The sequence below is a fragment of the Sapajus apella genome, unplaced genomic scaffold (assembly GCF_009761245.1).
Source record: "Sapajus apella isolate SASKATOON/1434 unplaced genomic scaffold, GSC_monkey_1.0 scaffold126, whole genome shotgun sequence".
NCBI lineage: Eukaryota > Metazoa > Chordata > Mammalia > Primates > Cebidae > Sapajus > Sapajus apella.
In genome coordinates, this window is record NW_022437066.1 from 1,142,811 (window position 1) to 1,166,380 (window position 23,570).

At 63.3% G+C, this 23,570-nt stretch overlaps 3 protein-coding genes and 1 long non-coding RNA gene across 10 annotated transcripts; 2 read left to right on the top strand and 2 right to left on the bottom strand.

Moving 5' to 3' along the window:
* Window positions 1-563: 563 nt before the first annotated feature.
* Window positions 564-17,078, bottom strand: PTGDS (prostaglandin D2 synthase). 6 transcript variants are annotated; one of them, XM_032261842.1, is made up of 8 exons: window positions 16,833-17,062; window positions 15,848-15,987; window positions 15,681-15,757; window positions 15,204-15,359; window positions 14,940-15,056; window positions 14,712-14,813; window positions 14,209-14,234; window positions 564-586 (listed from the first exon to the last, which is right to left on the bottom strand). In XM_032261842.1, the coding sequence occupies exons 1-7, from the start codon at window positions 16,944-16,946 to the stop codon at window positions 14,209-14,211; spliced, it is 732 nt and encodes a 243-aa protein (XP_032117733.1). In that variant the 5' UTR covers window positions 16,947-17,062; the 3' UTR covers window positions 564-586. The 6 variants fall into 6 exon arrangements, with proteins under 6 accessions (XP_032117733.1, XP_032117732.1, XP_032117731.1 ...); XM_032261841.1 differs by lacking the exon at window positions 564-586 and adding an exon at window positions 13,362-13,523 and having other exon boundaries at window positions 14,199-14,234; XM_032261840.1 differs by lacking the exon at window positions 564-586 and adding an exon at window positions 13,362-13,637 and having other exon boundaries at window positions 16,833-17,061.
* On the top strand, window positions 5,914-8,067 carry CLIC3 (chloride intracellular channel 3). 2 transcript variants are annotated; one of them, XM_032261837.1, is made up of 6 exons: window positions 5,914-6,187; window positions 6,939-7,048; window positions 7,128-7,253; window positions 7,405-7,511; window positions 7,590-7,765; window positions 7,864-8,067. In XM_032261837.1, the coding sequence occupies exons 1-6, from the start codon at window positions 6,155-6,157 to the stop codon at window positions 8,020-8,022; spliced, it is 711 nt and encodes a 236-aa protein (XP_032117728.1). In that variant the 5' UTR covers window positions 5,914-6,154; the 3' UTR covers window positions 8,023-8,067. The 2 variants fall into 2 exon arrangements, with proteins under 2 accessions (XP_032117728.1, XP_032117727.1); XM_032261836.1 differs by having other exon boundaries at window positions 6,083-6,187; window positions 7,405-7,765.
* PAXX (PAXX non-homologous end joining factor) lies at window positions 8,832-10,369 on the bottom strand. The gene is made up of 7 exons (XM_032261847.1): window positions 10,211-10,369; window positions 10,075-10,135; window positions 9,803-9,852; window positions 9,529-9,719; window positions 9,361-9,429; window positions 9,117-9,201; window positions 8,832-9,029 (listed from the first exon to the last, which is right to left on the bottom strand). The coding sequence occupies exons 1-7, from the start codon at window positions 10,327-10,329 to the stop codon at window positions 8,990-8,992; spliced, it is 615 nt and encodes a 204-aa protein (XP_032117738.1). The 5' UTR covers window positions 10,330-10,369; the 3' UTR covers window positions 8,832-8,989.
* LOC116539161 lies at window positions 15,254-15,982 on the top strand. Its single transcript, XR_004263933.1, has 2 exons — window positions 15,254-15,340; window positions 15,764-15,982. It is a non-coding gene; the product is annotated as an uncharacterized LOC116539161 (long non-coding RNA).
* Window positions 17,079-23,570: the final 6,492 nt, after the last annotated feature.

Consider the following 23,570-nt stretch of genomic DNA (forward strand, 5'->3'; position numbering starts at 1 on the left):
CCCCCATGTCCCAGGCATGCCCTTTTATTTATTTATTTTGAGGTGGAGTCTGTTGCCCAGGCTGGAGCGCCATGTCACAATCTTGGCTGACTGCCACCTCCAACTCTGTGGTTTAAGCGATTCTCCGGCCTCAGCCTCCCGAGTAGCTGGGATTACAGGTGTGGGCCACCGTGCCCAGCCCCAGGCATGCCCTGTAGAGCTTTTCCAAAAAACCAGGATCAGCCAGGCACCTTGGCTCATGCCTGTAATCCTAGCACTTTGGGAGGTCAAGGCCGGCAGATCACCTGAGGTCAGGAGTTCAAGACCAGCTTGGCCAACATGGCAAAACTCTGTCTCTACTAAAAACACAAAATTAGCTGGGTGTTGTGGTACCTGTAATCCCAGCCACATGGGAGGCTGAGGCAGGAGAATCACTAGAATCAGGGAGGCGGCGGTTGCAGTGAGCTGAGATTGCACCACTGCACTCCAGGCTGGGCAAGAGAGTGAAACTCCGTCTCAAAAAAAAAAAAAAAGAAAAAAGGAAAACTCAGGATCCAACCAGGAGACACCTCTTGTGTTTTGCTGCTTCCCCAGGCTCCCCTGAGCCAGCCCTGCCTTGGCGTTCTCCCCTCAGCAGGGACAGGCTGCACAGGCCCAGGCCGAGCTCTGGGTGTGTCTGATCATTTCCTCTTGGTCAGATGCAGGTTGGACGTTTTTGGCCAGAGGAGCACCGGGACACACTGTGGCAGTCACCTCTGGGTGTCCATCTGTCCCTCGGCAGGTGATGCTGAATGTGGCCCCCTGGTTGAGGCTCCGTTCTCCCTGCCTCAGATGTGGGGCAGTGACGTGGGTGCTGTGCTGCCACGTGGCCAGCCTGTGCCCCGCCGCCTGCATCACCCAGGGGCAGCTGCACAATGGCCATTTCCCGCGTGTATTCCATTTCTATTCACTGGCATTTTCTCTCACCAAAGGCCTCTTCCACTTTCAAACATGTATCAGTACAGACTTGCAGGTTTAAAACAATCCACGTGTTAACACTCTTCACTGCCATCTTTTAATTAATTACTTATTTTGAGACAGGGTCCTGCTCTGTTGCCCAGGCTGGAGTGTGGTGGTGCAATCTCAGCTCACTGCAGCCTCTAACTCCTGGGCTCAAGTGATCCTCCCGCCTCAGCCTCCCACAGACATGTGCTAATTTTTATTTTTGTAGATACAGGGTCTTGCTGTATTGCCCAGGTAGGTCTTGAACCCCCGAGCTCACGGTTCCTCCCACGTCGGCCTCCCGGAGTGTTGGGATTACAGGCGTGGGCCACCGCATCTGGCTCTTTTACAACGTTTCGGTGGTGGTAAAATCTATGCAAACTGATCATTTTAACCATTTGTAAGGCACAACCCACTGTCGTCATGTGCTCCGATTGCCCGAGCTCCGGCCAGTGGGTGCCCTCCAGCGTGGCTTCTGTGTCCTCTTTTTTTTTTGTTTTTTTTTTTTTTTTGAGACAGAGTTTCACTCTTGTTACCCAGGCTGGAGTGCAATGGTGTGATCTCGGCTCACAGCAACCTCCGCCTCCTGGGTTCAGGCAATTCTCCTGCCTCAGCCTCCTGAGTCGCTGGGATTCCAGGCACGCGCCACCATGCCCAGCTGATTTTTTGTGGTTTTAGTAGAGACGGGGTTTCACCGTGTTGACCAGGATGGTCTCGATCTCTTGACCTCGTGATCCACCCGCCTCGGCCTCCCAGAGTGCTGGGATTACAGGCTTGAGCCACCGCGCCCGGCCCTGTGTCCCCTTAACAGTCCCTGACGTGCTTTGGGTGTGTCCTTACCTTCCCTGCCCCACGCCTGGAACCAGCATCTCTCCGAGGAGCCTGCCTCAGTCTGACCAGGGCTGCGGTGCAAAGGCCCCGGATGGGTGGTGTTCATTTCTCACAGATCTGGAGGCTGAGGTCCGCAATCAGGGCACCAGTGCAGCCGGTTCTGGCGAGGGACCTTCTGGGTTGTGTGACTCCTCAAGTGGTGGAAGGAACAAGGGAGCTCTCCGGGGTCCCTTTGATGAGGGCACTGATGCTGTTCACCAGGCCTTCACCCTCATGACCCACTCACCCCCAAAAGGCCCCTTTCTTAATATCATCACTGGAGGGGCCAGGCTTTCAACACAGATTTTGGGGAGGACACAGTGTAGAGCAGAAGCCTGGCTCCTTCCAGGGCAGACGGGCTTTGGAACCACGATCTGAGCTCTGGTCTGCACGCTGCTCCTGAGACCTCCCTGCTTCTAGGCCCTCTCCACGCACAGAGCAGGGAAAGCTCTGCACCAAGACACCCGCCCCCAGCCCTCCGGCTCCCCACAGCTGTGTGTCTCCCTTCAGAACGGAGCTGCCCAGGCCGGGCACAGCGGCTCACACCTGTAATCCCAGCACTTTGGGAGGCCGAGGCAGGCAGATCACGAGGTCATGAGATTGAGACCATCCTGCCTAACACGATGAAACCTCATCTCTACTAAAAATATAAAAAATTGGCCAGTGAGTCATGGTGGCACGTACCTGTAGTCCCAGCTACTTGGGAGGCTGAGGCAGGAGAATCGCTTGAGCCCAGGAGTCAGAGGTTGTGGTGAGCTGAGATCCTCCTACTGCACCCTAGCGTTGGCAACAAGAGCGAAACGCTGTCTTAAAAAAAAAAAAAAAATAGGAAAAGGGTCTGAGGGGCTGAAATGTGGGGGGGGTGAGGGAAGGAGCGCAGAAGGTGGAGGCTGCAGTGAGCTGACTATGCCCCTGCACCTGAGCCTGGGCGACAGAGTGAAACCCTGTCTACAAAAAAAGGGCCCCTTGGAAGGGGCCCTCAGGAAGAGGTGTCGGGGAGGGACAGAGTTTCAATCCACCAGTCACTCCCAGAGCTGCAGCCCCAGGACCTTTGCTTGGCCCCGCTGACGGTGGCTCTATGAATCAGGGGCAGGCGCCGCAGGGGACGGGAGGTTTACGGATCGGGGAACCAGGGTCTACTTAAGGTTAGTGGTTGTGAATTACTGCTTTTTCGTCAAAACATTACGAAACTGTGGTAGAAAATGTGGTATGACGAAAATGCGGTAGAAAATGCAAACAGTGTGGCCAGACAGGAAGCACAGGCTGGAAGTGCGTTTCTGCCGGTCAGGGGTCACCCCTCCGACGGCGCCTCGCGTTTCTCAGCTCTGCACAAGCTGATTTTCTTCAGTTTCCTGGCGTTTCCCCACATTCTTAGTTTCCTAGCACTGCCATGCAAAGAGCCACGAAGTGAGGGGTTTAAAACAACAGCTGACATTGGGAGGCCGAGGTGGGAGGATCGCCTGAGGCCAGGGGTTTGAGAACAGCTTTGCCAACACGGTGAAACCCCATCTCTACTAAAAATACAAAAGATTAGCCAGGTGTGGTGACGGACTCCTGTAATCCCAGCTACTCGGGAGGCCCGGGAGGTGGAGGTTGCAGTGAGCTGAGATCGAGACACTGCACTCCAGCCTGGGCCACAGAGCGAGACTCCGTCTTCACAATCCACTGTCGTCGGTGAACGGAAGCTCACTGCCCAGCAGCCTGGAGGTCAGACACGGGGACGGGCGCTCGGGCTGCGCTGCCTCCTCCCAGGGCCTCGGCAACATCCGCTTGGCTCCTGGGCTGGCAGCTTCGTCACCCTGATGTCCGCCTGCATCTTCACGTGGCCCTCCCTGAGCGTCTGTGTCCAAACTCACCTGTCTACACCGACATCAGTCGTCGTGGATTAGGGCCTCTCCTACTCACCACACTTTTACTTGATAAGTTCCAACCGACCAATCTCGGCTCGCTGCAACTCCGCCTCCCGGGTTCAAGCGATTCTCCTGCCTCGGTCTCCTGAGTAGCTGGGGTTACGGACAGGCAGGCACCACCACGCCCGGCTAATTCTATATTTTCAGTACAGACGGGGTTTCACCATATTGGCCGGGCTGGTCTCAAACTCCTGACCTCAGGTGATCCTCCTGCCTCGGCCTCCCACTGTGCTGGGATTACAGGCGTGAGCCACGGCGCCCGGCCCATATAAAGTCACATTCGGAGGCACTAGGGGTTAGGACTCAAGCCTATGAATTTAAATTTAAGGGGACACAGCCAGGTCATTTACCGCCTAGTCTCAGGCCCTCCCTGCAGTGGGCACGCATGGACCCACCTTCTCTGTGCTCCTCCCTGGACACAACCAGAATCTCCCATAGACAGGGTGGTGGCTATGCCACGGAGCCACGTCAAAGCCATGCCACGCAGTGGGGCAGCCAGAACTCACTTGCCTGTCACTGGGAAACTGGCTGGGTGTGGTGGGTCACCCCTCTGGCTCTGGCATGCTGGGAGGTCAGGGCAGGCTGGTCACTTGAGCCAAGAGGTGGAGACAGCCTGGACAACATGGCAGGACCCTGTTTCTAGAAAATAAATTACTGAATTGATTAAACCGAACAAGGAAACCATGGGGCTGATTCCTAGGTGGGTGAGGGCACAGGAGGGGAGTGTTGGATGGCCACCTCGGCTCCCCAGTCCGCAGCCACGCCCACAGAACACCGGGCTGCTCCTGCCGCTGCAGCCATGAACGGGATCTGGTTTGGTTTGTTCCTTGAAACAGGCATGAGGTGAATGGTCTTCCTGTGTCTTGATGGTGTTTTTTTTTCCTTCTGAGCCACTGGTTCATGGCCTCTGTCTGTGCCATCGCTTTTCCTGTGGATTTGTGAGGGTGTGTCTGTCAGTATTAAAGACACAGGGCATTGGGGCAGCAGAGCCGGGCTGGGGGAGTCCCCGGACTTCTCCGTAGGTGGCCATTTGCCTGCCCAGGATTCAGGAAAGCAGCAAGCGGAGCCATCACCAGTGTGGAGAAAGACTAGAGCTTGCAATCGAGGTGGAAGCAGGATGGAGGGAAACTGAGGCTCCGCAGGGTGTTGGGGCTCAGGACGACAAAGGATGGGGGAGCCACGTGGTATTTCCAGGTCTCCGTGGCACTGTGTGTCCAGGAGCCCCAACCGTCACGGAATCCAGAGGGGTCAGGCTGGGCTGGCTGGGACAGCACTGGAGCGCGGTCGCGGGGACGGGGTGGGGCCTGTGCCAAGGCCCTGGGGAGGTGAGCAGGCGAGCCATGCCACCACAGCCACGCTGTCCAGGCTCACTGGGGCACCACACCGCCAGGGGAAGTGTGGCCAGGCCAATCCTGTGGGCGCCTGGCCTCTGGGTGGGGTCTCCCCTTGGGGTACCTCCCTGGGGCTGCCCCCCCAAAGCATCAGGAGGCACAGTTGGTGACCCCAAAGGGCCAGACTGACCTGTGGGCTCCAGTCACACCAGGAGGCCGAGCAGGCTCACACCTGCGGCCCACCAACCTCCTCTGGCCTCCTGCTTCCAGCCATGCGGGCTGTGGCTTCTAACCCCTCCAGATGCTTCTTTTTAAAGGTTAAGGGGTGGGGGTAAGAAACCTGTGCTGAGTGCCAGTGGGCGGGACGGGGGAGGGTGGAGACCTGCACTGCCGGCCAAACACCAAAGCCAGGCTGGCCCCCGCCCTGCTGCGGGCAGGTCTGGAATTCGGGCCCCGCCCTGAGTGGGGAGGGCCTGCCTGACAGCTTGGTTGGTGGGAAGGGGCGGCTCCTCCAGGTGGGCCTATCACCCCTGCGATGCCCTGGTCCTGCAGACCGGGAAACTGAAGCTAGGCTGGTCGCGTCATTTCTCCTGCCCACCCCACACACAGCTTTCTGGGCTGGGGTCCCTGACCAGGAGTATTTGTCCAAGGGACGGCCATAGGGCAGGTCCTGATTTGGGTTCATGGTGGGGGTGGTCCTGAGCCAAAGCCACCCCTCCCCAGGTGACACCCCTACACCCTTCTGGTCTGTAGGCTCTCCCCATGCCCCACCCACTGGTTTCCATCCATCACGCTGGCTCCCAGCACACTCAGCACCAGGCGGGTGGACCTCTGGGTGTGTGCCAGCCTCAGGTCCAGGGCAGCCCCCCACATCATTCCCCTCAAGGTCACACCCTCAGGCTCAGACACCCCAGGGTCGGGCTGGCGTTACTCAGGCAGCCGGCTCTGAACTCTGGGCAGCTTCATCTGCCCGCCTAGGTGGCTCCACGGGGCGGGCCCCTAGGCCAGGGAGGGCGGGGCTCACATAGAGACTTAAAAAGCTCCCCAGGTCCCCACCCGCGCCTGACCGCGGCAGCTCCCAGCATGGCGGAGACCAAGCTCCAGCTGTTTGTCAAGGTGCAGGGCAAACTGAGCTGCAGGGAGGGTGTCTGGGAGCGGGTGCTCTTCTGGGTTTTGCTTTCTGGGACAGGCTGGGGGTGGGCCTCCCCAGTGATGTCTGAGCCCCTTCCTGTGGGCGGCTAAGAGGACTCAGCCCTACAGAGGCTGAGTAAAGTGGGACAGCCAGGGGAAGAAGGACCCAGAGAGTCACCCAGAGAGGGGTCCAGTGGCCTTGGTCCTGTTCCCAGCCCAGTCTCCTGGGGGAGAGCCCCTTGGTGGGGAGGTACCAGCCAGGCTGCCGGTGGTGGAGCCTGCCAGGAGCTGTAGGTGGGTGTTCTAGGATGCGGGGTGCTGGGCTAGGCAGCCCCTCAGCTCTCAGATCAGGGACCAGGGCGGGGGCTGATGAGCTGCCAGCCACAGTGCCCAGTCTGGTGGGTGAATCACTCAGAAAACAGCTTGTGGGGCCCACCCCACCCCTGTAACCAGCTTTTGGGGCCTGAGCCCAGGGGCCTGGCCTCTGCCCAGGCTCTGATAAGATTCCAGGGGCCAGGCCCGCCCCAGGCCTCCAAGCTCCCAGCAGCTCTGCGCCCCTCCCCACGTCCTGGGGACCCAGTCAAGGGCCCTCACTGGGCACTTGGAAGTCACACCGACCAAGCTGGAGCCCTGGCGTCCCTCCAGTTCCGCTGGCAGTGGGAGGCGGGTCCCATCCAGCCTGGTGGCAGGATGCCTGGGTCTGCTCCCAGCCCTGACCCCCGCTCCACCCACCCAGGCAAGTGAGGACGGGGAGAGCGTGGGGCACTGCCCCTCCTGCCAGCGGCTCTTCATGGTTCTGCTCCTCAAGGGCGTACCCTTCACTCTCACCACTGTGGACACGCGCAGGTGAGGCCCACCCTGGGGACGCCTGCCTGGCCTCACACACCAGTGGGCCAGCCTCCTCCCACCCTGCTGCTGCCCACAGATCCCCAGACGTGCTGAAGGACTTCGCCCCTGGCTCGCAGCTGCCCATCCTGCTCTGTGACAGCGAGGCCAAGACAGACACGCTGCAGATCGAGGACTTTCTGGAGGAGACTTTGGGGCCGCCGGAGTGAGAGACCAAGCAGGGTGGGGGGACTAAGGGGGAGGACCCAGGGAGGCCGCGCCCAGGACAGAGCCCAGGAAAGCTCTTCGGGGTACTGTGGCGCCGGGACAGGGCAGCGGCCAGTCTGATGGAGTCTCTCACCCCCACATCCCCGCAGCTTCCCCAGCCTGGCGCCTCGGTACAGGGAGGCCAACACCGCCGGCAATGACATTTTCCACAAGTTCTCCGTGTTCATCAAGAACCCGGTGCCGGCGCAGGACGAAGGTGAGGCGAGGTCAGGGGGCTGGGTGCCCAGGCGGGAGGGCGCCCTGGGCGGGGTCCTCACTGCGCCGCCGCCCGCAGCCCTGTACCAGCAGCTGCTGCGCGCCCTCGCCAGGCTGGACAGCTACCTGCGTGCGCCCCTGGAGCACGAGCTGGCGCTGGAGCCGCAGCTGCGCGAGTCCCGCCGCCGCTTCCTGGATGGCGACCGGCTCACGCTGGCGGACTGCAGCCTGCTGCCCAAGCTGAACATCGTCGACGTGAGCGCGGGGGACAGGGGGAGGACGAGCGCCAGGGGGCCCGGGGCGCTGGGGACCGCAGGTCCTGACCGCGCCCCCGCACTCCCACCCGCCCGCAGACCGTGTGCGCGCACTTCCGCCAGGCGCCCATCCCCGCGGAGCTGCGCGGAGTCCGCCGATACCTGGACAGCGCGCTGCAGGAGAAGGAGTTCAAGTACACGTGTCCGCATAGCGCCGAGATATTGGCCGCCTACCGGCCCGCCGTGCATCCCCGCTAGCGCCCCGCCCCGCCTCTGCCGCCTGATAAAGGCATCTCTGTCCGATGTGAGCGTGTCCTGTCATCTGAGGGGCCAGGGGCCCCATGATCAGTGCCCCCAGTCGGGGGTGCTTCCCACCCCTAAACCCTTGGTGGGACGCTCAGCTGAATAGCCCAGAACCACAGGGGCCGGAGAGCCAGGATAGGGCGGGTCCCATCCCCCACGCTAAGTGCACAGACTCCAGGTCTCCTGCAACAAGTGGCCTCAGGGATCACCAGGACCGGATTGGGCTCCCAAACCAGTCAGGCCGGGGTGGGGCGGGGTGCCCCAGGTGGATGGGGGCTGGCTACATTCCTCAATCCTGTCCCAGGGGCAGGCTCTCCCCTCCCCACAGGGCCACTTCCACAGCATCTTGGAGGTCTGGGATCTGCACAGGACGTTCTGTGGGCATCTCCTATGGGGCTCTGGGCCTTGCCTGGGTGCAGCCTGGGAGCGTGGGAACAGAGTTCTAAGCCTTGGGGACCCTGGCCCCACCTGGCTGGGCCCCTCTCGGCTCCTGGGTGCAGCCTGGGAGGGTGGGAACAGAGTTCTTGCCCTGGGTACCCTGGCCCCACCTGGCTGGGCCCCTCTCAGCTCTGGGCTGGTAGGGCTGGGATAGCTGGACAGGTCTGAGAAAGCTCACCTCCCTCCAGCCCAGCAAGGAAGTCTCCAGGGAGCTGAGACGCTGCTGCATCTGTTCACATGCTGTGGTCCCACACCCAGAGTGTAGGCCCAGGGACCTTCCCTGCTCCCTTCCCAGGCCAATGCAGGAGCCAGAGCCCCACCAGAGCCTCCAGCCAAAGGAGCCGTTTATTTGATGGGGAAGGAACTTGAGGAGCCGCCTTAGTCCTGGCCCAGGATGGGCAGGTGGAGGTGGTGGTGGGGTCTCTAATGGGGCCTCTCCCCTCACAGGCAGGCACCCCACAGGGCCACACTTGGTACTGCACCTTCAGGCATCTTCAAAGTCCACGCCACCAGCTGGTTTCTTACTGGGAGGGAAGAAGGGTGTCACCATGGTGCAGAGAAAGGGGTGGGTCCAGCTGGACCCTCGGTGTGGGAGGCTGGTGGGCGAGTACCTCTTGAAGCCGGGGTTGATGAGAGACTCCCCCGGACACCGCCTCTTGACTCCAGGTCCTGGGCCACCTCTCTGGGGATCTGGGTCTGGGAGAAACGGGATGGGGCGGCTCCTGAAGCTGACAGCATCCCAGCCACAACCTCCTCCAAAGAGACAGAGACTCTGGAGTGTGAGGCTTGTTCAGGAAAACCAGTTCCAGAGTCAAGAGCTCAGCCCTACTTGAGTCACAGGAGGACATGCCTTACCTGGTAAGAAGAGCTGAGGCGCTGCAGGCTGGGAGCTCTTCCTGGGACTGGCAGCCGTCTGTTCTGCAGCTGGGGAAGAAAGCCCGTGGGAGCCCTGCTCAGTGCCAGGAGTGGGGGCAAGAGCAGGGGAGCCTCGTGAAAGTATGAGGTACCCACTCCCAACCCTACCTGCCAGGCGCCGCTCCAGGCTGCACACGCGTTGTGCCAGGTCCAGTGTCAGTGCCTGCAGCCTGGGGGCTGCCTCTGGGCCTGGTACCTTGGAGAGGTCAAAGGCCAATGGCGAGGGCCCCCCTGAAAGGGTCAGGGATGCTCTGTCCTCCTGCAGGGTCAGAGCCACAGCTTGCTGCTCACAGGCTGCCCTGGGAGAGGAGAGGTGCTGAGAGCTGTGGCCAGACCCTCCTGCTCGCCACCCAGTCACCCTCCCTCCCTGCTTGGGTCTCACCTGAACCGGGGCGTGATGTCCTCAGCCGCACTCAGGCCAAAACGGGCTTTCTAGAGAGCACAGGGGCTCGTCACCAGGTACCTAGGACCCGAGACCCACTGGGAGCACCCGAAAGCTGCCCGACCCCAGCTCCACTTGGGACCCCTGGCGAATGTAAAGACTGCAGCTACAGGGCGGGCAGGAATCCCAGAGGTCGGTCACCCCACGGGCGACCTGGACTGCAGGGAGGGGCGTGGCGGTTCCCAGACCCGCCCGGGCGCCCAGTTACCCACGAGGGCCGCCAGGCTGTCCGGCGTGAAGTGGGTGCTCCAAAGCTCCGCGGCGTCGGTCACGCTGCGGGGGAGGGCTTGTCAGCGGGGCCGCCCGCGGAGCTCCCGCACCCCCACCTCCCCGCGGACCCCCACTCACTACAGGTTGAAGCCGCCGCGGTCTCCCTCTCCGCTTCCCTCCCCTTCGCAGTAGCACACGAAGCGGGGCGGCCCGGGGCCCGGCGGCAGCGTGCAGAGCGGCGGTGACAGCGCCTCCATGGCGGCCGGCGAGCGCGAACCCGGCGGGGCGGGGCTTGGCGCCGAGGGGGCGGGGCTGCGGGCTCAGGGCGCCTGCGCGGAAGAGCGGCTTCCGGAGCCCGGCGAGGGCCCGTGGCGGGACTCAGGGAGCTAGCGCGGGGCGGAGTCTGCTGGGGCGGGGCTACCGCGGACGGAGGCGGGGCTTCTGCGGGCGGGGCTGGGGGCGGGGCTGGGGGCGGGGCTGGGGGCGGGGCGGAATTAAAGTTCCCTGGCTGGGACCCTGCCTGTACCCCCGCCGGCTTCTGGCGACTCGAGGCGGGTTTAGTGCCCCGGGCGGGCCGGAGCGGGGCGCCCCGAGTCAGGGATCCAGAGGCCCTGCCCCTAGCGCTGGCCTCGCCACATACACACATGCACATACACACATAGATACACTGACACACACACAAGACACACACAGATACACAGACACACTGACACACACACACAGAAGACACATATACACATGCACACACACACACAGATACACGGACACACTGACACACACACAGAAGACACACTCACATACACAGAAGACACACATACACACATGCACACACACACATATACACGGACACTCTGACACACACACAAAGACACAWACACAGAAGACACACATACACACATGCACATACACACATAGATACACTGACACACAGACACAGATRTACACAGAAGACACACACACAGAGATGGACACACACAGACATTCAGACACAGATACACAGACACTCAGATGCATATAGTGATACACACACAGTGAGGTACACAGCTACACAGAAGACACACATGCATATACACACACACATGCAGAAACGGACTCACACAGAGACAGTCACATATAGTGATACACACACAGACACAGACACAGACATGCGGACACTTTTCTCAGCACCAGGCCTCAGGCAGGGCTTCCTCCAGGGCCTGGATCCCTCTGGAGTCCTGTGGCTGCTGTCTGGGACTGGCCACGAGGAGCCCTCGAGGGCCCGTGGTCTGAGCCCGACGCGCTGAAGACACCATGGTCCCTCTGGACCTTCATCTGCCTCATGCTGGCCCTTGTCTGAGGCTGAGTGTGATGTGGGGCTTGTGGGATCACTTACATGGGGTATCCAAACATGAGGGCCAGGTCACCATTCACCAAGGGGGTCACTAAGACCACGGGCATCTTCACAGTGTCCTTCGGGTCCAGGAAGTCTGGGTCATCTGACACCACCCCGACCATGTACCAGGTGCCCTGGAACCGCAGGGTGAGTGCATGGAAGGCTGGGAGGTGGCCCCGTGCCCTGGGCCTGAGCCCACCATTTTCTACCCACCGCGTTCCATCCTGACACAGCTGCTTCCTGGCCAGGACGGGGGCTGCTGCGCGCATGTCCACTCTGATGCAGAACGGAGGAGGGGGGCCTCAGTAGAGGAGCAATGGCCCCCATCAGCCCAGCATCAGCTGTCTGCAGCGGGCAGTGCGGGGGACAGCTGGATGGGTGGGGCTGTGGCGAGGTCACAAGCTTGTGTGGGGTCGGCCGGGGGGGGACGTGAGGTGCAGGCAGCTGCGACTTGTCCCAGCTTTTGGCCCTGGGGAGTGACGGGGGGATGCAATGGAAAAGCTGGGGTGGCGGACTGCAGTCTTCCCCAGCCACGCCCCATCCCGACAGAAAGAGCAGGTGTGCGGGGGATCCCCTGCTTCAGCCCTGCTGAGCCTGGATCAAAGAGGGTGTGGACAGGGACCCGGGGTTCAGCACCAAAGTGCTGCACTTAGAGAACGTGTCCCCAGGTCTGGGCGCACCTGGCTGGCATGAAAGTTGGCCTGGATGGGGACCTGGGCCTGGCCTGGGGACCCCCAGAGCAGGGCAGGGAGGGAGCTGATCAGCAGAGCTCGAAGCACCGTGTAGCAAGGTGGCTCAGTGTCTCCTTGGGACTCGGGAGCAGGGCAGAGCTGGGGTGTTTCCTCTGTAGGCTTTATGCCCCTGAGATGCCCTGGGGCGGCTGGACTGGGACTGCACCCACCCTGATAGGCTTCTGATCACGTTGCACCCTGCAGCACTCTGGTCCAGCTTCTTCCGCCCAAGCCCCGCCATCCCCTACCAAGCCCTGCCTTTCCTCCGGGGTGGGGCCGGATGCTTGGCAGCTGGGGGTAGTTCTGACAGGCCTCCGGGGTGGGGGCCTGCAGCTCACCCACCCTGCCTCTTTGGCCGTCTGCAGACTCCCTAGGATGTGGGATCCCCCCTTGAGCTCAGGCACAGCCTCAAACTCCCTTCTCCTGGAAGGCCACCCAGAACCTCACCCTCACCTCTGAGCCTCAAATGCTTGGTGCCTCTGCAGGGCCTGCCTTGGTGGGGGGCCTGGTGGGCAGGTCACAGTGAGGGTGGGAGGGAGCAGGGTTGGGCAGGACACTGGCCGGGCGTGGTGTGGCAGTGGTGCCAGGGCTCTGGCTTGTGGACAGGGCTATGGTCTGGAAGCCCAGGTCAGAGGGCAGGGGGTGCTCAGAGAGCCAGAGGGATGTGGGGTGGCCTGTCCCCTCTGTCAGTCTGTCCTAGTGGGGGGTGGAGACACTCTAGCATCTTTCAAACAAATGTTCCTTTTTGTCCCCTGAAACCCTTATCTCTGCCCAGTCCCACACCTTGAGACACCCAACAGGTCCAAAGCTCCTCTGGGGCCTCCAGACTCAGGCCCTTCCTGCTGAGGGGGTGACAGGGTGGGGTTGGGGGTACAGGACACCTGCCTAGGGGATGAGATGAGTCACTGACCCCCCAGCTCAGCACCGGCCTGGCGGCAGTGGCAGCTCAGGGGGTGTGGCTGGACACGTGGGGCCGTGGCAGGGTCACACGATCGTGTGGAGTGGGTGGGGGACACGCCTCCTGGCTCTCCTGACTCAGGACCCCACTCAGGACCCCACTGGGAGCAAACACTGGAGGGCCTGCTCCTTTGCTGACATCAGGCTGGGATTTGACAGAGTGGGAGGTCGAGGTGGCCGGGGCCAGGCCCAGGACGGGTGACACCAGCACAGACAGCCAGGAGCCTGCTGACTTGCTTCCAGAGTTTATTGCATAGAGCCAGAATGAAGCCCAAGGGAGCGGGGGCACTTGAGTGGGGAGCCGGGGCAGGTCTCAGGGAAGGAACAGAGCAGAGACATCCAGAACTTGGGGGTCACCTGGCTGGCGGGGGTTCCAGCTTCAGGCCTGGGGGTGCAAGAGGAAGGCCATGATGGAGGCTGCGGTCTTCCCAGCCCACCCCCACTCCGGCTGGATGGAGCAGGTGCGGGTAGGGGGGCTTTCCTCTGCCCCTGGCTCCCATGAGCCCCGATGAGACAGCAAGATCCATCGCTGGGGCTCAGATCCCCACTGCCCCAGGGTCCAGACTCCACCCCTCCCTACCCCAGGGTCCAGATTCCAGCTCCAGCCTAGGCCTCCCTCCTGGGGGTGGGGTCAATCCGCCTGGAGCCTGCTTCCTTGAGGTCTCCCACAGCCTCCACGAAGCATCCTTAGCCCTCCCTTCTGTCCCGTCTCCTCCCATCCCATCTCACCCACCCTGGTTCCCTCCCACCCCAGGAGCCAGGTGCCCCTCGCTGCCAGATGGCCCCTGTGGTTCAGCCCCTCAGCCTTGTCTGCCTGGGGTCTCGCACCTGCACCCTGCCATGGGAGCCCTCAGGGACCAGCCCTATTCCAGTGGCTGGGACAAGTTTTCCTTCCGAGCCTCAGACCTGGGCACCCGTCAATGTGGGCAGCCCCTGTGTCTCCTGCCTGGTCCTGGACTGCAGCCACCAGGAAGGATGGGTCTGTAGCACCAGGCTGTCCTGGGACCCTGATCCATCGCAGAGTGGGTGGGCTGGATGTGTGCTGAATGAATGAATGAATGAATGAAGTGGCTCACCTATTCTTGTTCCGTCATGCACTTATCTGCCAAGAAAGAAGCCGGGGGCTGTCGTCAGAACCCCAGGCTTAGGCCAATTTTCCCATGGGACTTCCTGTCCCTCCCTGAATGCAGAGCTGGTCTTGAATAAACCCCCAAACCGCACAGACCCCCATCACCTCCCACCTCTCCCATGGCCCCCTGAAACAGAGAGGGCCTTTCTCCACCTCTGCTGAGAGCAGGCTGTCCACCTGTGTCCCCCATGGGCACCCCATCCTACACCCTCCACCAGGCTGGAGCCCCATATCCTGGGAGTTGCTGGGGCCTGGTATGGAGTAGGTGCCTGGCCTCCACATCCCCCACGGAGGTGGCTCCTCATGAAGGGCTGCAGGCCCAGGCCTCCAGCAAGTCAGCAGGCGCAGGGTGGGGCCACCTCCTCCCCTCTGCCTCCTGCAGTCAGAGACCGCTTGCCTGCCTGCCTCTAATCTGACCTTAATCCTCTCCCCATCAGATTAGGGCCTCACCGGTCTTGGGCAGGAAGACAATGGTATCCTCTGTGAAGTCCTGGGCCTTGCAGAAGGCAGTGAATTTCTCCTTGAACTCAGCCCTGGGGGTCTGGGTTCGGCCTGGGACAGGGAAGAGACAGCTGGCGTCAGCGAGGGGGACGGTGTGCGCTCTCCCTGAGTCTGGGGGTGCCCCTGTGGTCAGGCTGCATCCGGCCCCACCCTCGGGGCAGCCCCCTGGGCACGTACTGTAGAGCGTGGCCATGCGGAAGTCCTCGCCGGGGCCCTTGCTGCCCTGGCTGTAGAGCAGGGCGTACTGGTCGTAGTCCGTCTCCACCACTGACACCGAGTAGGTGCTGCCCCAGTCTGGGAACCCAAGAGATGGCCCTGTTGGGGACTCAGCTCTGCTTCAGGGAGGGGGTGCGCCGGTGGGCTGTGGGCACTCAGGCCTCCTCCGGCCTGGGATTCTCCCCAAGCCCGCTGCTCTCCAGCCCACACCCCGCTCCTGCCTACACAGCCTGTGAACTCTCCCAAACCAGACGTCTGGGGGAGCCAGGTTCAGAAAACCGGATTCTTGGTGCAGCCCCAGAACTCGCTGCCAGAACCGGGAAGTGAAGAGGTCTCCCAGCAGGAGCCATTCCCCAGGAGGGGTGAGGAAGCCCCTGCGTCCTGGGGAGGAGAACTGGGAGGAGGTGTGTGGAGGGCCTTTGGGGGCTGCGTATGTGGGGAAAACTCCAGGGAACAGGAGAAGGGCCTGGCAAGACATTAGTGGGCTCCAGAGAGGGTCCCACCCCCTGGAGGAAGGGTCCCTCTGTCCCCCACGCTGGTGCATGGGCAGTCATGCCGAGACCTGGCCTTGGCCTCTCTGCCCTGGTGGGGCGGCCATCACCCCCCACCCCATGGATCTCCGAGGCAGGGGGCTGGCCGAGAGTCAGCCCGGCAAGTGTCACCCCCAGGCCGGGCCCAGGGGGCGGTGGAGGCCCCACTCACGGGGACTCCGGTAGCTGTAGGAGCCGAGGGACTCCGCGGGCTGCAGCAGCATGGTTCGGGTCTCGCACTGGTTTTTCCTGCAGGTGGGTGACCTCAGGGTCAGGGGCCAGGCCCGAGGGTGTTCCCAGACCTCTGCGTCCCAGAAGCCCACCTGCCCGCTGTCACACCTGAGGAAGGTGGAGGTCAGGTTGAGGCCGCCATCCGAGGCCGGGGCCACCACCGACTTGCACATGGACAGCGCCGCCTTCTTCTCTCGGAGCCAGCTCGAGTTGGAGGCGAGGCCCGCGCTGAACCAGAGCCCCAGGAACTACGGCGAGCGGCCCCACCGCGTCGGCCAGGACCCTCCGGACCACTGGTGCCGACCCGCGGGGCGCCTCCGCCCCTCCTGTCCCGGCTCCAACCCGGCCGGGTCCCCACGTTCAATCCCCAAGAAGCCACGCCCTCGCCACGCCCACAAACGGCCCCGCCCCGGGAGCTGGCCACGCCCCCTCCGAGGACAGTGCCCCCCCGTGGACCCCCGCACCAGCCACCTCCGGCCCCTCCGCCCCCGGTCCCGATTCTGTGCCCTGGCGGGGCGCCCGGCCCTTTCAGCGGGCGGCAGAGGACGCGGCGTTCCCGCAGGGGGTGGGCGGGTCCTCGGCTCCGCTTCGCGGACCGCTGGGGGGTCTCCTCGGCCCTGGGGAGGGGCGCGCGGCCGGAGAACCCGCGCTCCGGCGCGTCCCCGAGTAGCTCCCGGGCGAGAGCGCGCGTCGCCGGCTTTCTGTGCGGGGCGGGTCCCCCGCGCGCGCCATCCCCGTGCGCCACCGCCCCCCGCCCGTGTCCTGGCACCCAGGTGTGGAACGTGCGCTCGTGTGTCCTCTGGGGGTCGCTTGCCCGTAGCGATGGCCGTGTTTGGATGGCGTGGGCGCGTGTGGACCGGTGTCTGTGTGGCCCATCGGGGAGACTGGACGTGGTGCCCAGGGAGGGCCCCTCGTGGTCAGCTCCTCGGGCCGCCGCCCAGCCTCCTTCCTGCGCGCCCGGCTCTGTCCCTGGCCGGCACTGCCGGGCACTGCGGAACTTCGCTCCCTCCGCCGGGGAGAAGACCCAGCTGGAAAGTGACCTTCCCCGACCGGGCCCTGTAGCTCTCGGGGATGGCGCAGGGAAGCCCCTCACCTTTTCCTGCTGGAAGTCGGGCTGCACGGAGACCTGGGCCTCGGCTGCTGCCTGCAGGCCGCCCAGCAGCCCCAGCAGGACCAGCCCCATCCACAGAGTGTGCTGAGCAGCCATTCTCTCGAAGCAGAGCAGGTGTCTGGGGCCCGGTGCCAGCGGTGTGGGCGAGGGAGGGAGGTGTGCGGCAGGAGTGGAGAGCACGGAGGAGACCCCTATTTATGGGCCAGGCTTGGCCTCACCCAGGGCCCCAGGACAGCCCACTGAAGACTCGTGATGCTGGGGGGTGGGGTGGCCGGGCGCTGCTGCAGCCTCGTCCCCTACAGGGCGCTTATGCAAGAGGCTGGGCCTGCTGCCCTGGCTGAGGCTGAGGCCCCTGCCCACTTGTCCCAGAGACAGAGCTGGCAGCGGCCTTGCCACCCTCCTCCTGCCGGCAGGACCCACCGGCCCGAAGCCCTGATAGGGACGGGGCTGTGTGCCTCAGCTGTGCCTGCCTCCAAGGCCTTTGGCCACTTCCCATGGAGGGGGCAGGACCCACATCCTGCAGGCCCTACCATCAATCCCTTTCGAGCCCTGAGACCCCAGAGGGGGACACAAAGCCTCACTTCCACCTGAGAGTTTGATCCTGAAACGCCCAGCAAGTGAACTGGTGATGGGAAGCTGCGGCCGAGGTAGAGAAACTGGGTCTGCCCCGCAGGGGCCTGAGGGCCAGGTGTGCTGGGCACGGCTTCCCCATGGCCAGTTGTTGGGACTCTGAGAGTGGCCCCTGGGCACCCATTGCAGCTTGGGTACCTCTGGGCTTGGGCACAGGCCTATCCCTTGCCAGAGGCCCTGCCTTCTCCCAGCAACCACCCGACCCTGAGTCTGCCCTCCCCCAAGTCTGGGCCTGTCCCGTTACCCCAGCGCTGCACCCAGCCCCTTGGGCCCCTCCAGCTTGTCGGCCCTGGCTGGGCCCTGCCGTGGGCTGTCACAGGCAGGCTCCTGGTGGACTGAGCTGTCCCGGCAGGTGTGGTGGGTGAGCGCTGCCCCTGGTTGGCAGGTGGGCCCAGGTGGGGAGCTAGGAAATGTACATGAGAGCAGGAGTGACTGGGACGGCGTGGGGTGGCTGGCTTCTAGGGGGCCACTGGCAACCACTGGGGGCTGGAGCCCGTCCCCTTCCTGGGTTCTGTGGCCCACCCCTTGCCGGGGCGCATGGGCCCTGGAACTGAGCTTGCACTGCTTCTCCTCCCCAGTGGCCCGGGGGTCAAGGAACCCAGGCTTGGGGGTCCGGGGGCCTGGGGCGGAGGCATATGCAGCAGCAGCTGGTGGGCAGTATTGGTGTTGGGGTTGCTGGGGGTGGCTGGGTAGCGTCCCAGGCAGAGGCCAAGGTGAGGGAGTGAGTCCCGGGGAGCACGGAGGCCCCTGAGAGTCATGGAGAAGGAGGGTAAGCAGGAGAAGGGGCCGGGGCAGGCCTCAGAATCCCCCCTCCCCGGGCCTCCCAGAATCCCCCCTACCCAGAGCAGCAGTGCCCTGCTAGCTCAGATGCCATCTGTGCCCTAGGCTGAGAGGGAGGTCTGTTGGAACATTTGGGGGGGTGTCGTCTAACTCCAGGACCCCGCATGGCCCCCAGGCCTGGCTCAGCTACAAAGCTGGGGGTTCCCATCAGGACAGGGAGGGGCAGGAAGACAGTTGTAGCTGGAGCACCACTGCAGGCCTGGCCTCCTGCCCTCTGCCGACTGAGTCCCGGCTGCCATTCGGCCCTGGTGGGGCTGGCAGCTCACTGAGTGGCCTGGCTGGAGGTCCCTACCAAGGCCAGGTAGGTCCAGGACAAGGGGCCTCCCGGTGGTGAGCAAGCCCCAGGGCGTGGTGGCAGGTGGCACAGGGCAGGGAGACCCGGGAGATGTGGCTCTGGGTCTGAATGGCTCCAGTCTGGGCAGGCCTGGGAGGGACTGGGGAGCCTGGTGGGGCAAGGTCCTCCCATAGCCCCAGGGGTTCCCAGGGGATCTCAGGTGCCCAGCCCTTAAACCCAGTGCCTGGAGAAAGGACCAAGCCCCTCCCCTTCCCCACTTTCTGGTGGGCAGCAGAAGGCCCAACAGGCCCCATGTCCCCTTCTCCTCCATGATCAGTCGTTACCGAGACCAAGTGGTCACCGGTGGCGCCTGGAGAGCTGGGAGAAATGGTGAACTCATGCTCAGTTCGGGAACCGACTCCTTAGTCTCCGTGGTCAAGATGGCCAGCGGGCGGCCAGGGACACTCCCCAGGCATGGCTGCATGAGTGCGGAGCCGCCCACAAGCCCTGATTCCTGGGGGTACCTGGGCCCGACGAGGGCTGGAGATTCATCTCCCACCAAATCCAGGAAGGGCCGGGCAGTTGCCAGCTCCTGGTGAACTCATGCCAGATTTCTCCCCTCCTCTCCAGCCGGGATTGTGCTTGCACGAGGTGGACAGCGGCGGGCGGGCCTTCGAGGAGCCTCTTGCAGCTCAAGCAGGGACAAGGACCCCCCTGCGAACTCTCCTCGTCCTTCCCTTTGCTCTGAGCTCTGCTGCCATGCAGGACCTCGGTAGAGGCTGGGGGAGGGCTGGGCAGGAAGAAGCTGGCCACCCCACCCCGCCGCTCTGGGAACAAGTTGCTTTGAGTCACAGAATGCAAGGACTTGGCCTCTACCTTAAGAAGTCATCAAGGCCATCCCCCGGCCTGCGGTACAGGCAGGTCAGAGACAAGCCTGGTGGCCTGGGCCTGGGCTCCCAGAACTGACCCCAACCTTTTCCTGGAGAGAAGCAGTCTCCGCCCTGGGGCCCTGGCCAGCGTCCTCTGGGGGCGCTGGTGCCCCTGTCCAGTGTCCCCACCGATGGTTTGCCCTCAAGGACCGAGGCTGTCCCAGTGACTGGTGGGACCTGAATTTGACTGAATGTCCACCAGCCTTGAATAACTCATGGGGACCTCGTCGGCCCCACCCACCTGCGACCTGGGATCAGCTCCCCTAGCCTGGGATTGGGGAGGAGCAGCCCCAATGCCCCACCCTCTCAGGCCCTGCTTTGCCTGCCCTCCAGCGGTGCCCAGGTCTCGTGGCTCCAGAGGCTCACTACTGTCAGAGCTGCCCTGCTAGGGATCTTCAGTAGGTGAGGGCAGTACCCGGGTGAGACCCTGCGTGGGGTGTTCTGGACAAGTCAGGGTCAGAGCGGGAGCACCCTGAGACTGCCGCAGGAGATCCAGGGCCGGGTGCGGTGGGGACAGCCCAGCACAGTGCTCCCCTAGGGGCCAGAAATTCTCCCTCCACAGCCATACCCACCCCCATCGGGTCCAGCCCTACGGGGTCCCGTGAGCCCCTCTCTGCAGGTGTGCAGACGAGAAACAGTGACAATAAAGACACAAGACACAGATTTAGAGAAAAGAGAGCCTGGGCCCGGGGTCCACTGCTGCCGAGGCCCAGAGTCCTGCAGTGCCCCGAGGGCCTGGACGCTCTGATTTTACTGAGTCCCAAGCAGGGGGCAGGGTGGGTAGGCGAGGTAACGGGGCGGCGACAGGGCCCAGGTCTTCCAAGCAGCCGAGGCGAGGAGGAAAGCTCGTGCGTCAGCACTTTTTTCATGTCTGTCAAGGATATGAAGGACGTTAACATTTGTGTTACCGTCACTAATTCTTATCTTAGAAGGAAGAGAGGAAGCAGGTGCAGAAGCGGAACTTGAAAGTAGACAAGGAACGTGACGCTTAGGCGCAGCGCGGAGACCAGCCCCGATGCCTGCGGGGGCCCCCAACAGCTGCCAGGGCCTGGAGGAGCCGCGTTTCTCCTCACTCCCCCGAGGACAGAGACGTCTCGGCCACCTTGGACGTCTCCTTCCCTAGCTGGCTAAACAGCGGGCGCTTTCCCGGCGCTGACACTGGCACAGCCGAGGCGCCCTCCAGCAGTCCTTATGCGGGCGGGACAGAGGACTTAGAGCATCTTGCCTTAGGGTCACCTCTTTCCCGATGCCACCTCAGTCCCGTACTTCTTGACCTGAGACTTATTGGTAACATTAAAGGTCATGTGATTGATTGCATGTGAACAGCTGTGTGATTATGATTGTAATCATAATCTAACTGGATCTCCAATCTTTTCTAATTCTATATTTATGCGAGAACAGACAGAGGCCTCAGACCATTGCCTTGGCTCTTGTGGGGTTCTCCCCCCACACCCCTACCCCCACCTCTACTCCCACCCCCACCCCCACCCCACCCCACCCCCACAGCCTTGGTATGCTCAGCTCCAGGATGCCAGCACTGTGGACCACCTCTGAGGCTCAGCCTGGCTTCAGGAAGCGCCCAGCTCGGCCATGGAAGGTCAAAGCTAGTGTCCCCACCTGCCCATTTAGGGGCTGGGCGGAAGCTCCCCAGGCCGGTGAGGTCTGGGCAGGGGCCGAGCCTGGGAGGACCCCGGGTCACGGCAGCACCAGGCTGAGCACCACTCCCCGCAGAGACTGGAAGCCCCACACTCCCCTTCAGCAAGAGGGGCTGGCCCCTGCAGGGCACCGGTGGAGACCTGATTCCAGAGGCCGCTCCGCAGCCTGTGCCCACCCCCGGTCAGGGTTCCCGACTGTGGGACGCGGGTAGGCCACATGGAGCCTGGGCCCACGCCCCTGAGATGGGCCTTCCCGGGGGCTCAAGGCGAACCAGGGAGGCAGGGCCACGGCTCTGAGAAGAGCCAGTGGTGAGGGAAGGAAGCTCCTAGCAGGGGCGGGGGGTGCCAGGCGCTGTGGAGCTGGGCAAGCCCCTCGGTCACAGGCCTCCAAGGCCCCCCATCACCCCGTGGTCCCTGCTCCCAGCCTGGGCAGTTTCTGCTGGGCGCCGTGGAGGGCGGCCTGTGTGTGTGAGGATGGGTCTGGCTCTGTCCACCTGAGAGCACAGGGGCCAGGAGAGCAGCCAGCTGGGAGGGAGGCAGCCACCGGCTTAGATGAGGGCAAGCTCCTCCCTGGGCCTGGAATCCGGGCTGCTCCCAGCGGCCCTGCCCACTGCCCACTCACGATCACCCTGGGTCACGGACAGGCAGACCTGGCTCCCCCAGCACAGACTGTTTCTGGTGGGGTCTCGGGGACAGGTTGTGACTGAGCCTCCACGGGGTGGGGGCACCAGCCAGGCTGGGGCAGGTGGTGAGGGTGGGGCCACCAAGGGCCAGGCCAGGGTCCACTGCCCTCAGGACAGAGGGTGGAAGGCCCAGGCAGAGAATCTCGGAGGAGCTGGAGTGAGAGGAGGGAGACAGAGACCTTTGGGAGAGGGAGGGGCTGGGGGTGCCAGGGCCAGGAGGGAGGAGGGCACAGGGCGGGCCTGGCTGATGCCTCCTGGCTTCGCTGATGCCAGCGTGGCCCGGGACCCCGGGACCCCCAGCAGTTACACTTTCGGCTCACCACGGGCTCCCCTGTGAGGAAGGAGCGCTGGTCAGAGGCCCAGCGGTCCAAGGCCATGTTCGCACAACCTCTGACCCTGGGGCATGACCTCTGACCTGGGGCATGACCTCTGACCTGGGGCATGACCTCTGACCCTGGGGCTCCCGCCTGCTCCAGGGCTGCTTTGGTAGCTGCAGATGGCCCAGTGCAGGGGACCCAGGGGCTTGGGCAGAGACCCTCAGAGGGCCTGCGTTGGGCGGGAGGGGATGCTCCAGGCCACAGGTGCGTCAAGGTCTGCGCCCCGAGGCGCCCCCCCATCTGGAGTCCCAGCTCACTCTCAACTCTCAGAGCCTCAGCTGCTGTGGCCTCCCTCTTCCCACAGGGCCCCTGCCTCGGGTCCCGGGTCTTGGGGGGCCTGGCCCCTTCCAGCCCAGAGCCCTCTTGCCTCAAGGTTGACCCTCCCAGCCGTGGTCCCTTGGGTCAGAAATGAGGATGCCGAGGGCTTCCCTGCAGCCCCTCCGCCGGGACTCCTGTCCCTCCACCTGCCATCCACTTTGCCTGCTGTGCACATGGGGCGCCTCCAGTGACCCGGGTCCTGCCAGGACCCTCTGGCACCTGGGCTTGGTCCCCCGACCCTGATGATCTTCTGGGCAGTCCTTCCCCAGGGGTGGGGCTGGGGCACCTCAGGTTGTGCCGTTAGGACACCAGGCACCCTCTCCTTGGTGAACACTCCTGCCTGGCCCCAGGCCTCGGCCTGCAGGGCTCTGGGTCGGCCTCCCCCATCAGGGTGGTCCCTGCTGCCTACCCCATGCCCCCTCGGCCTTCCAGTGCCAGTTTGGGGCAGGAAGAGAATCTGGTCAGATCTGATCAATTTCTCCCTCAGGTCAAAAGCCACCTCCTTCTCCTACCCTGGGCCAAGAACGGGGTGAGCCCTGGGAAGACTCCTCCCTCCCCAGCTCAGCCCCAGGGGGTCCTGGGAGGCCCCTTCCCGCCGTCCTCAGGGCCTCACCGCGCAGCTTGGCCTGGTCCCCTCTCCTGGGGCTTGGTCTCAGCGTAGCATCCATCTCGCCATTTTCCTACCCCACCTCTGCGGGGAGCAGGCAGGGGTCAGGCCTCTGCTGCTGGGGACAGGCTGCTGATCATGCCCCCTCTGAGGCCACAGCAAGGCCTTCCCCAGAGTGTCCTTTTTACTATATTTATGGTTTTAGAGACAGGGTTTCGCTCTGTCACCCAGGCTGGAGTGCAGTGGCTCAATCACAGCTCAATGCAGACTCCTGGGCCCAGGCAATCCTCCCTCGTAGCTAGGACTACAGGCATGTACCACCACACCCAGCTAGTTTTTAAATTTTATTTTTGTAGAGATGGGGGTCTCACTATGTTGTCCAGGCTGGTCTCAAACTCCTGGCCACA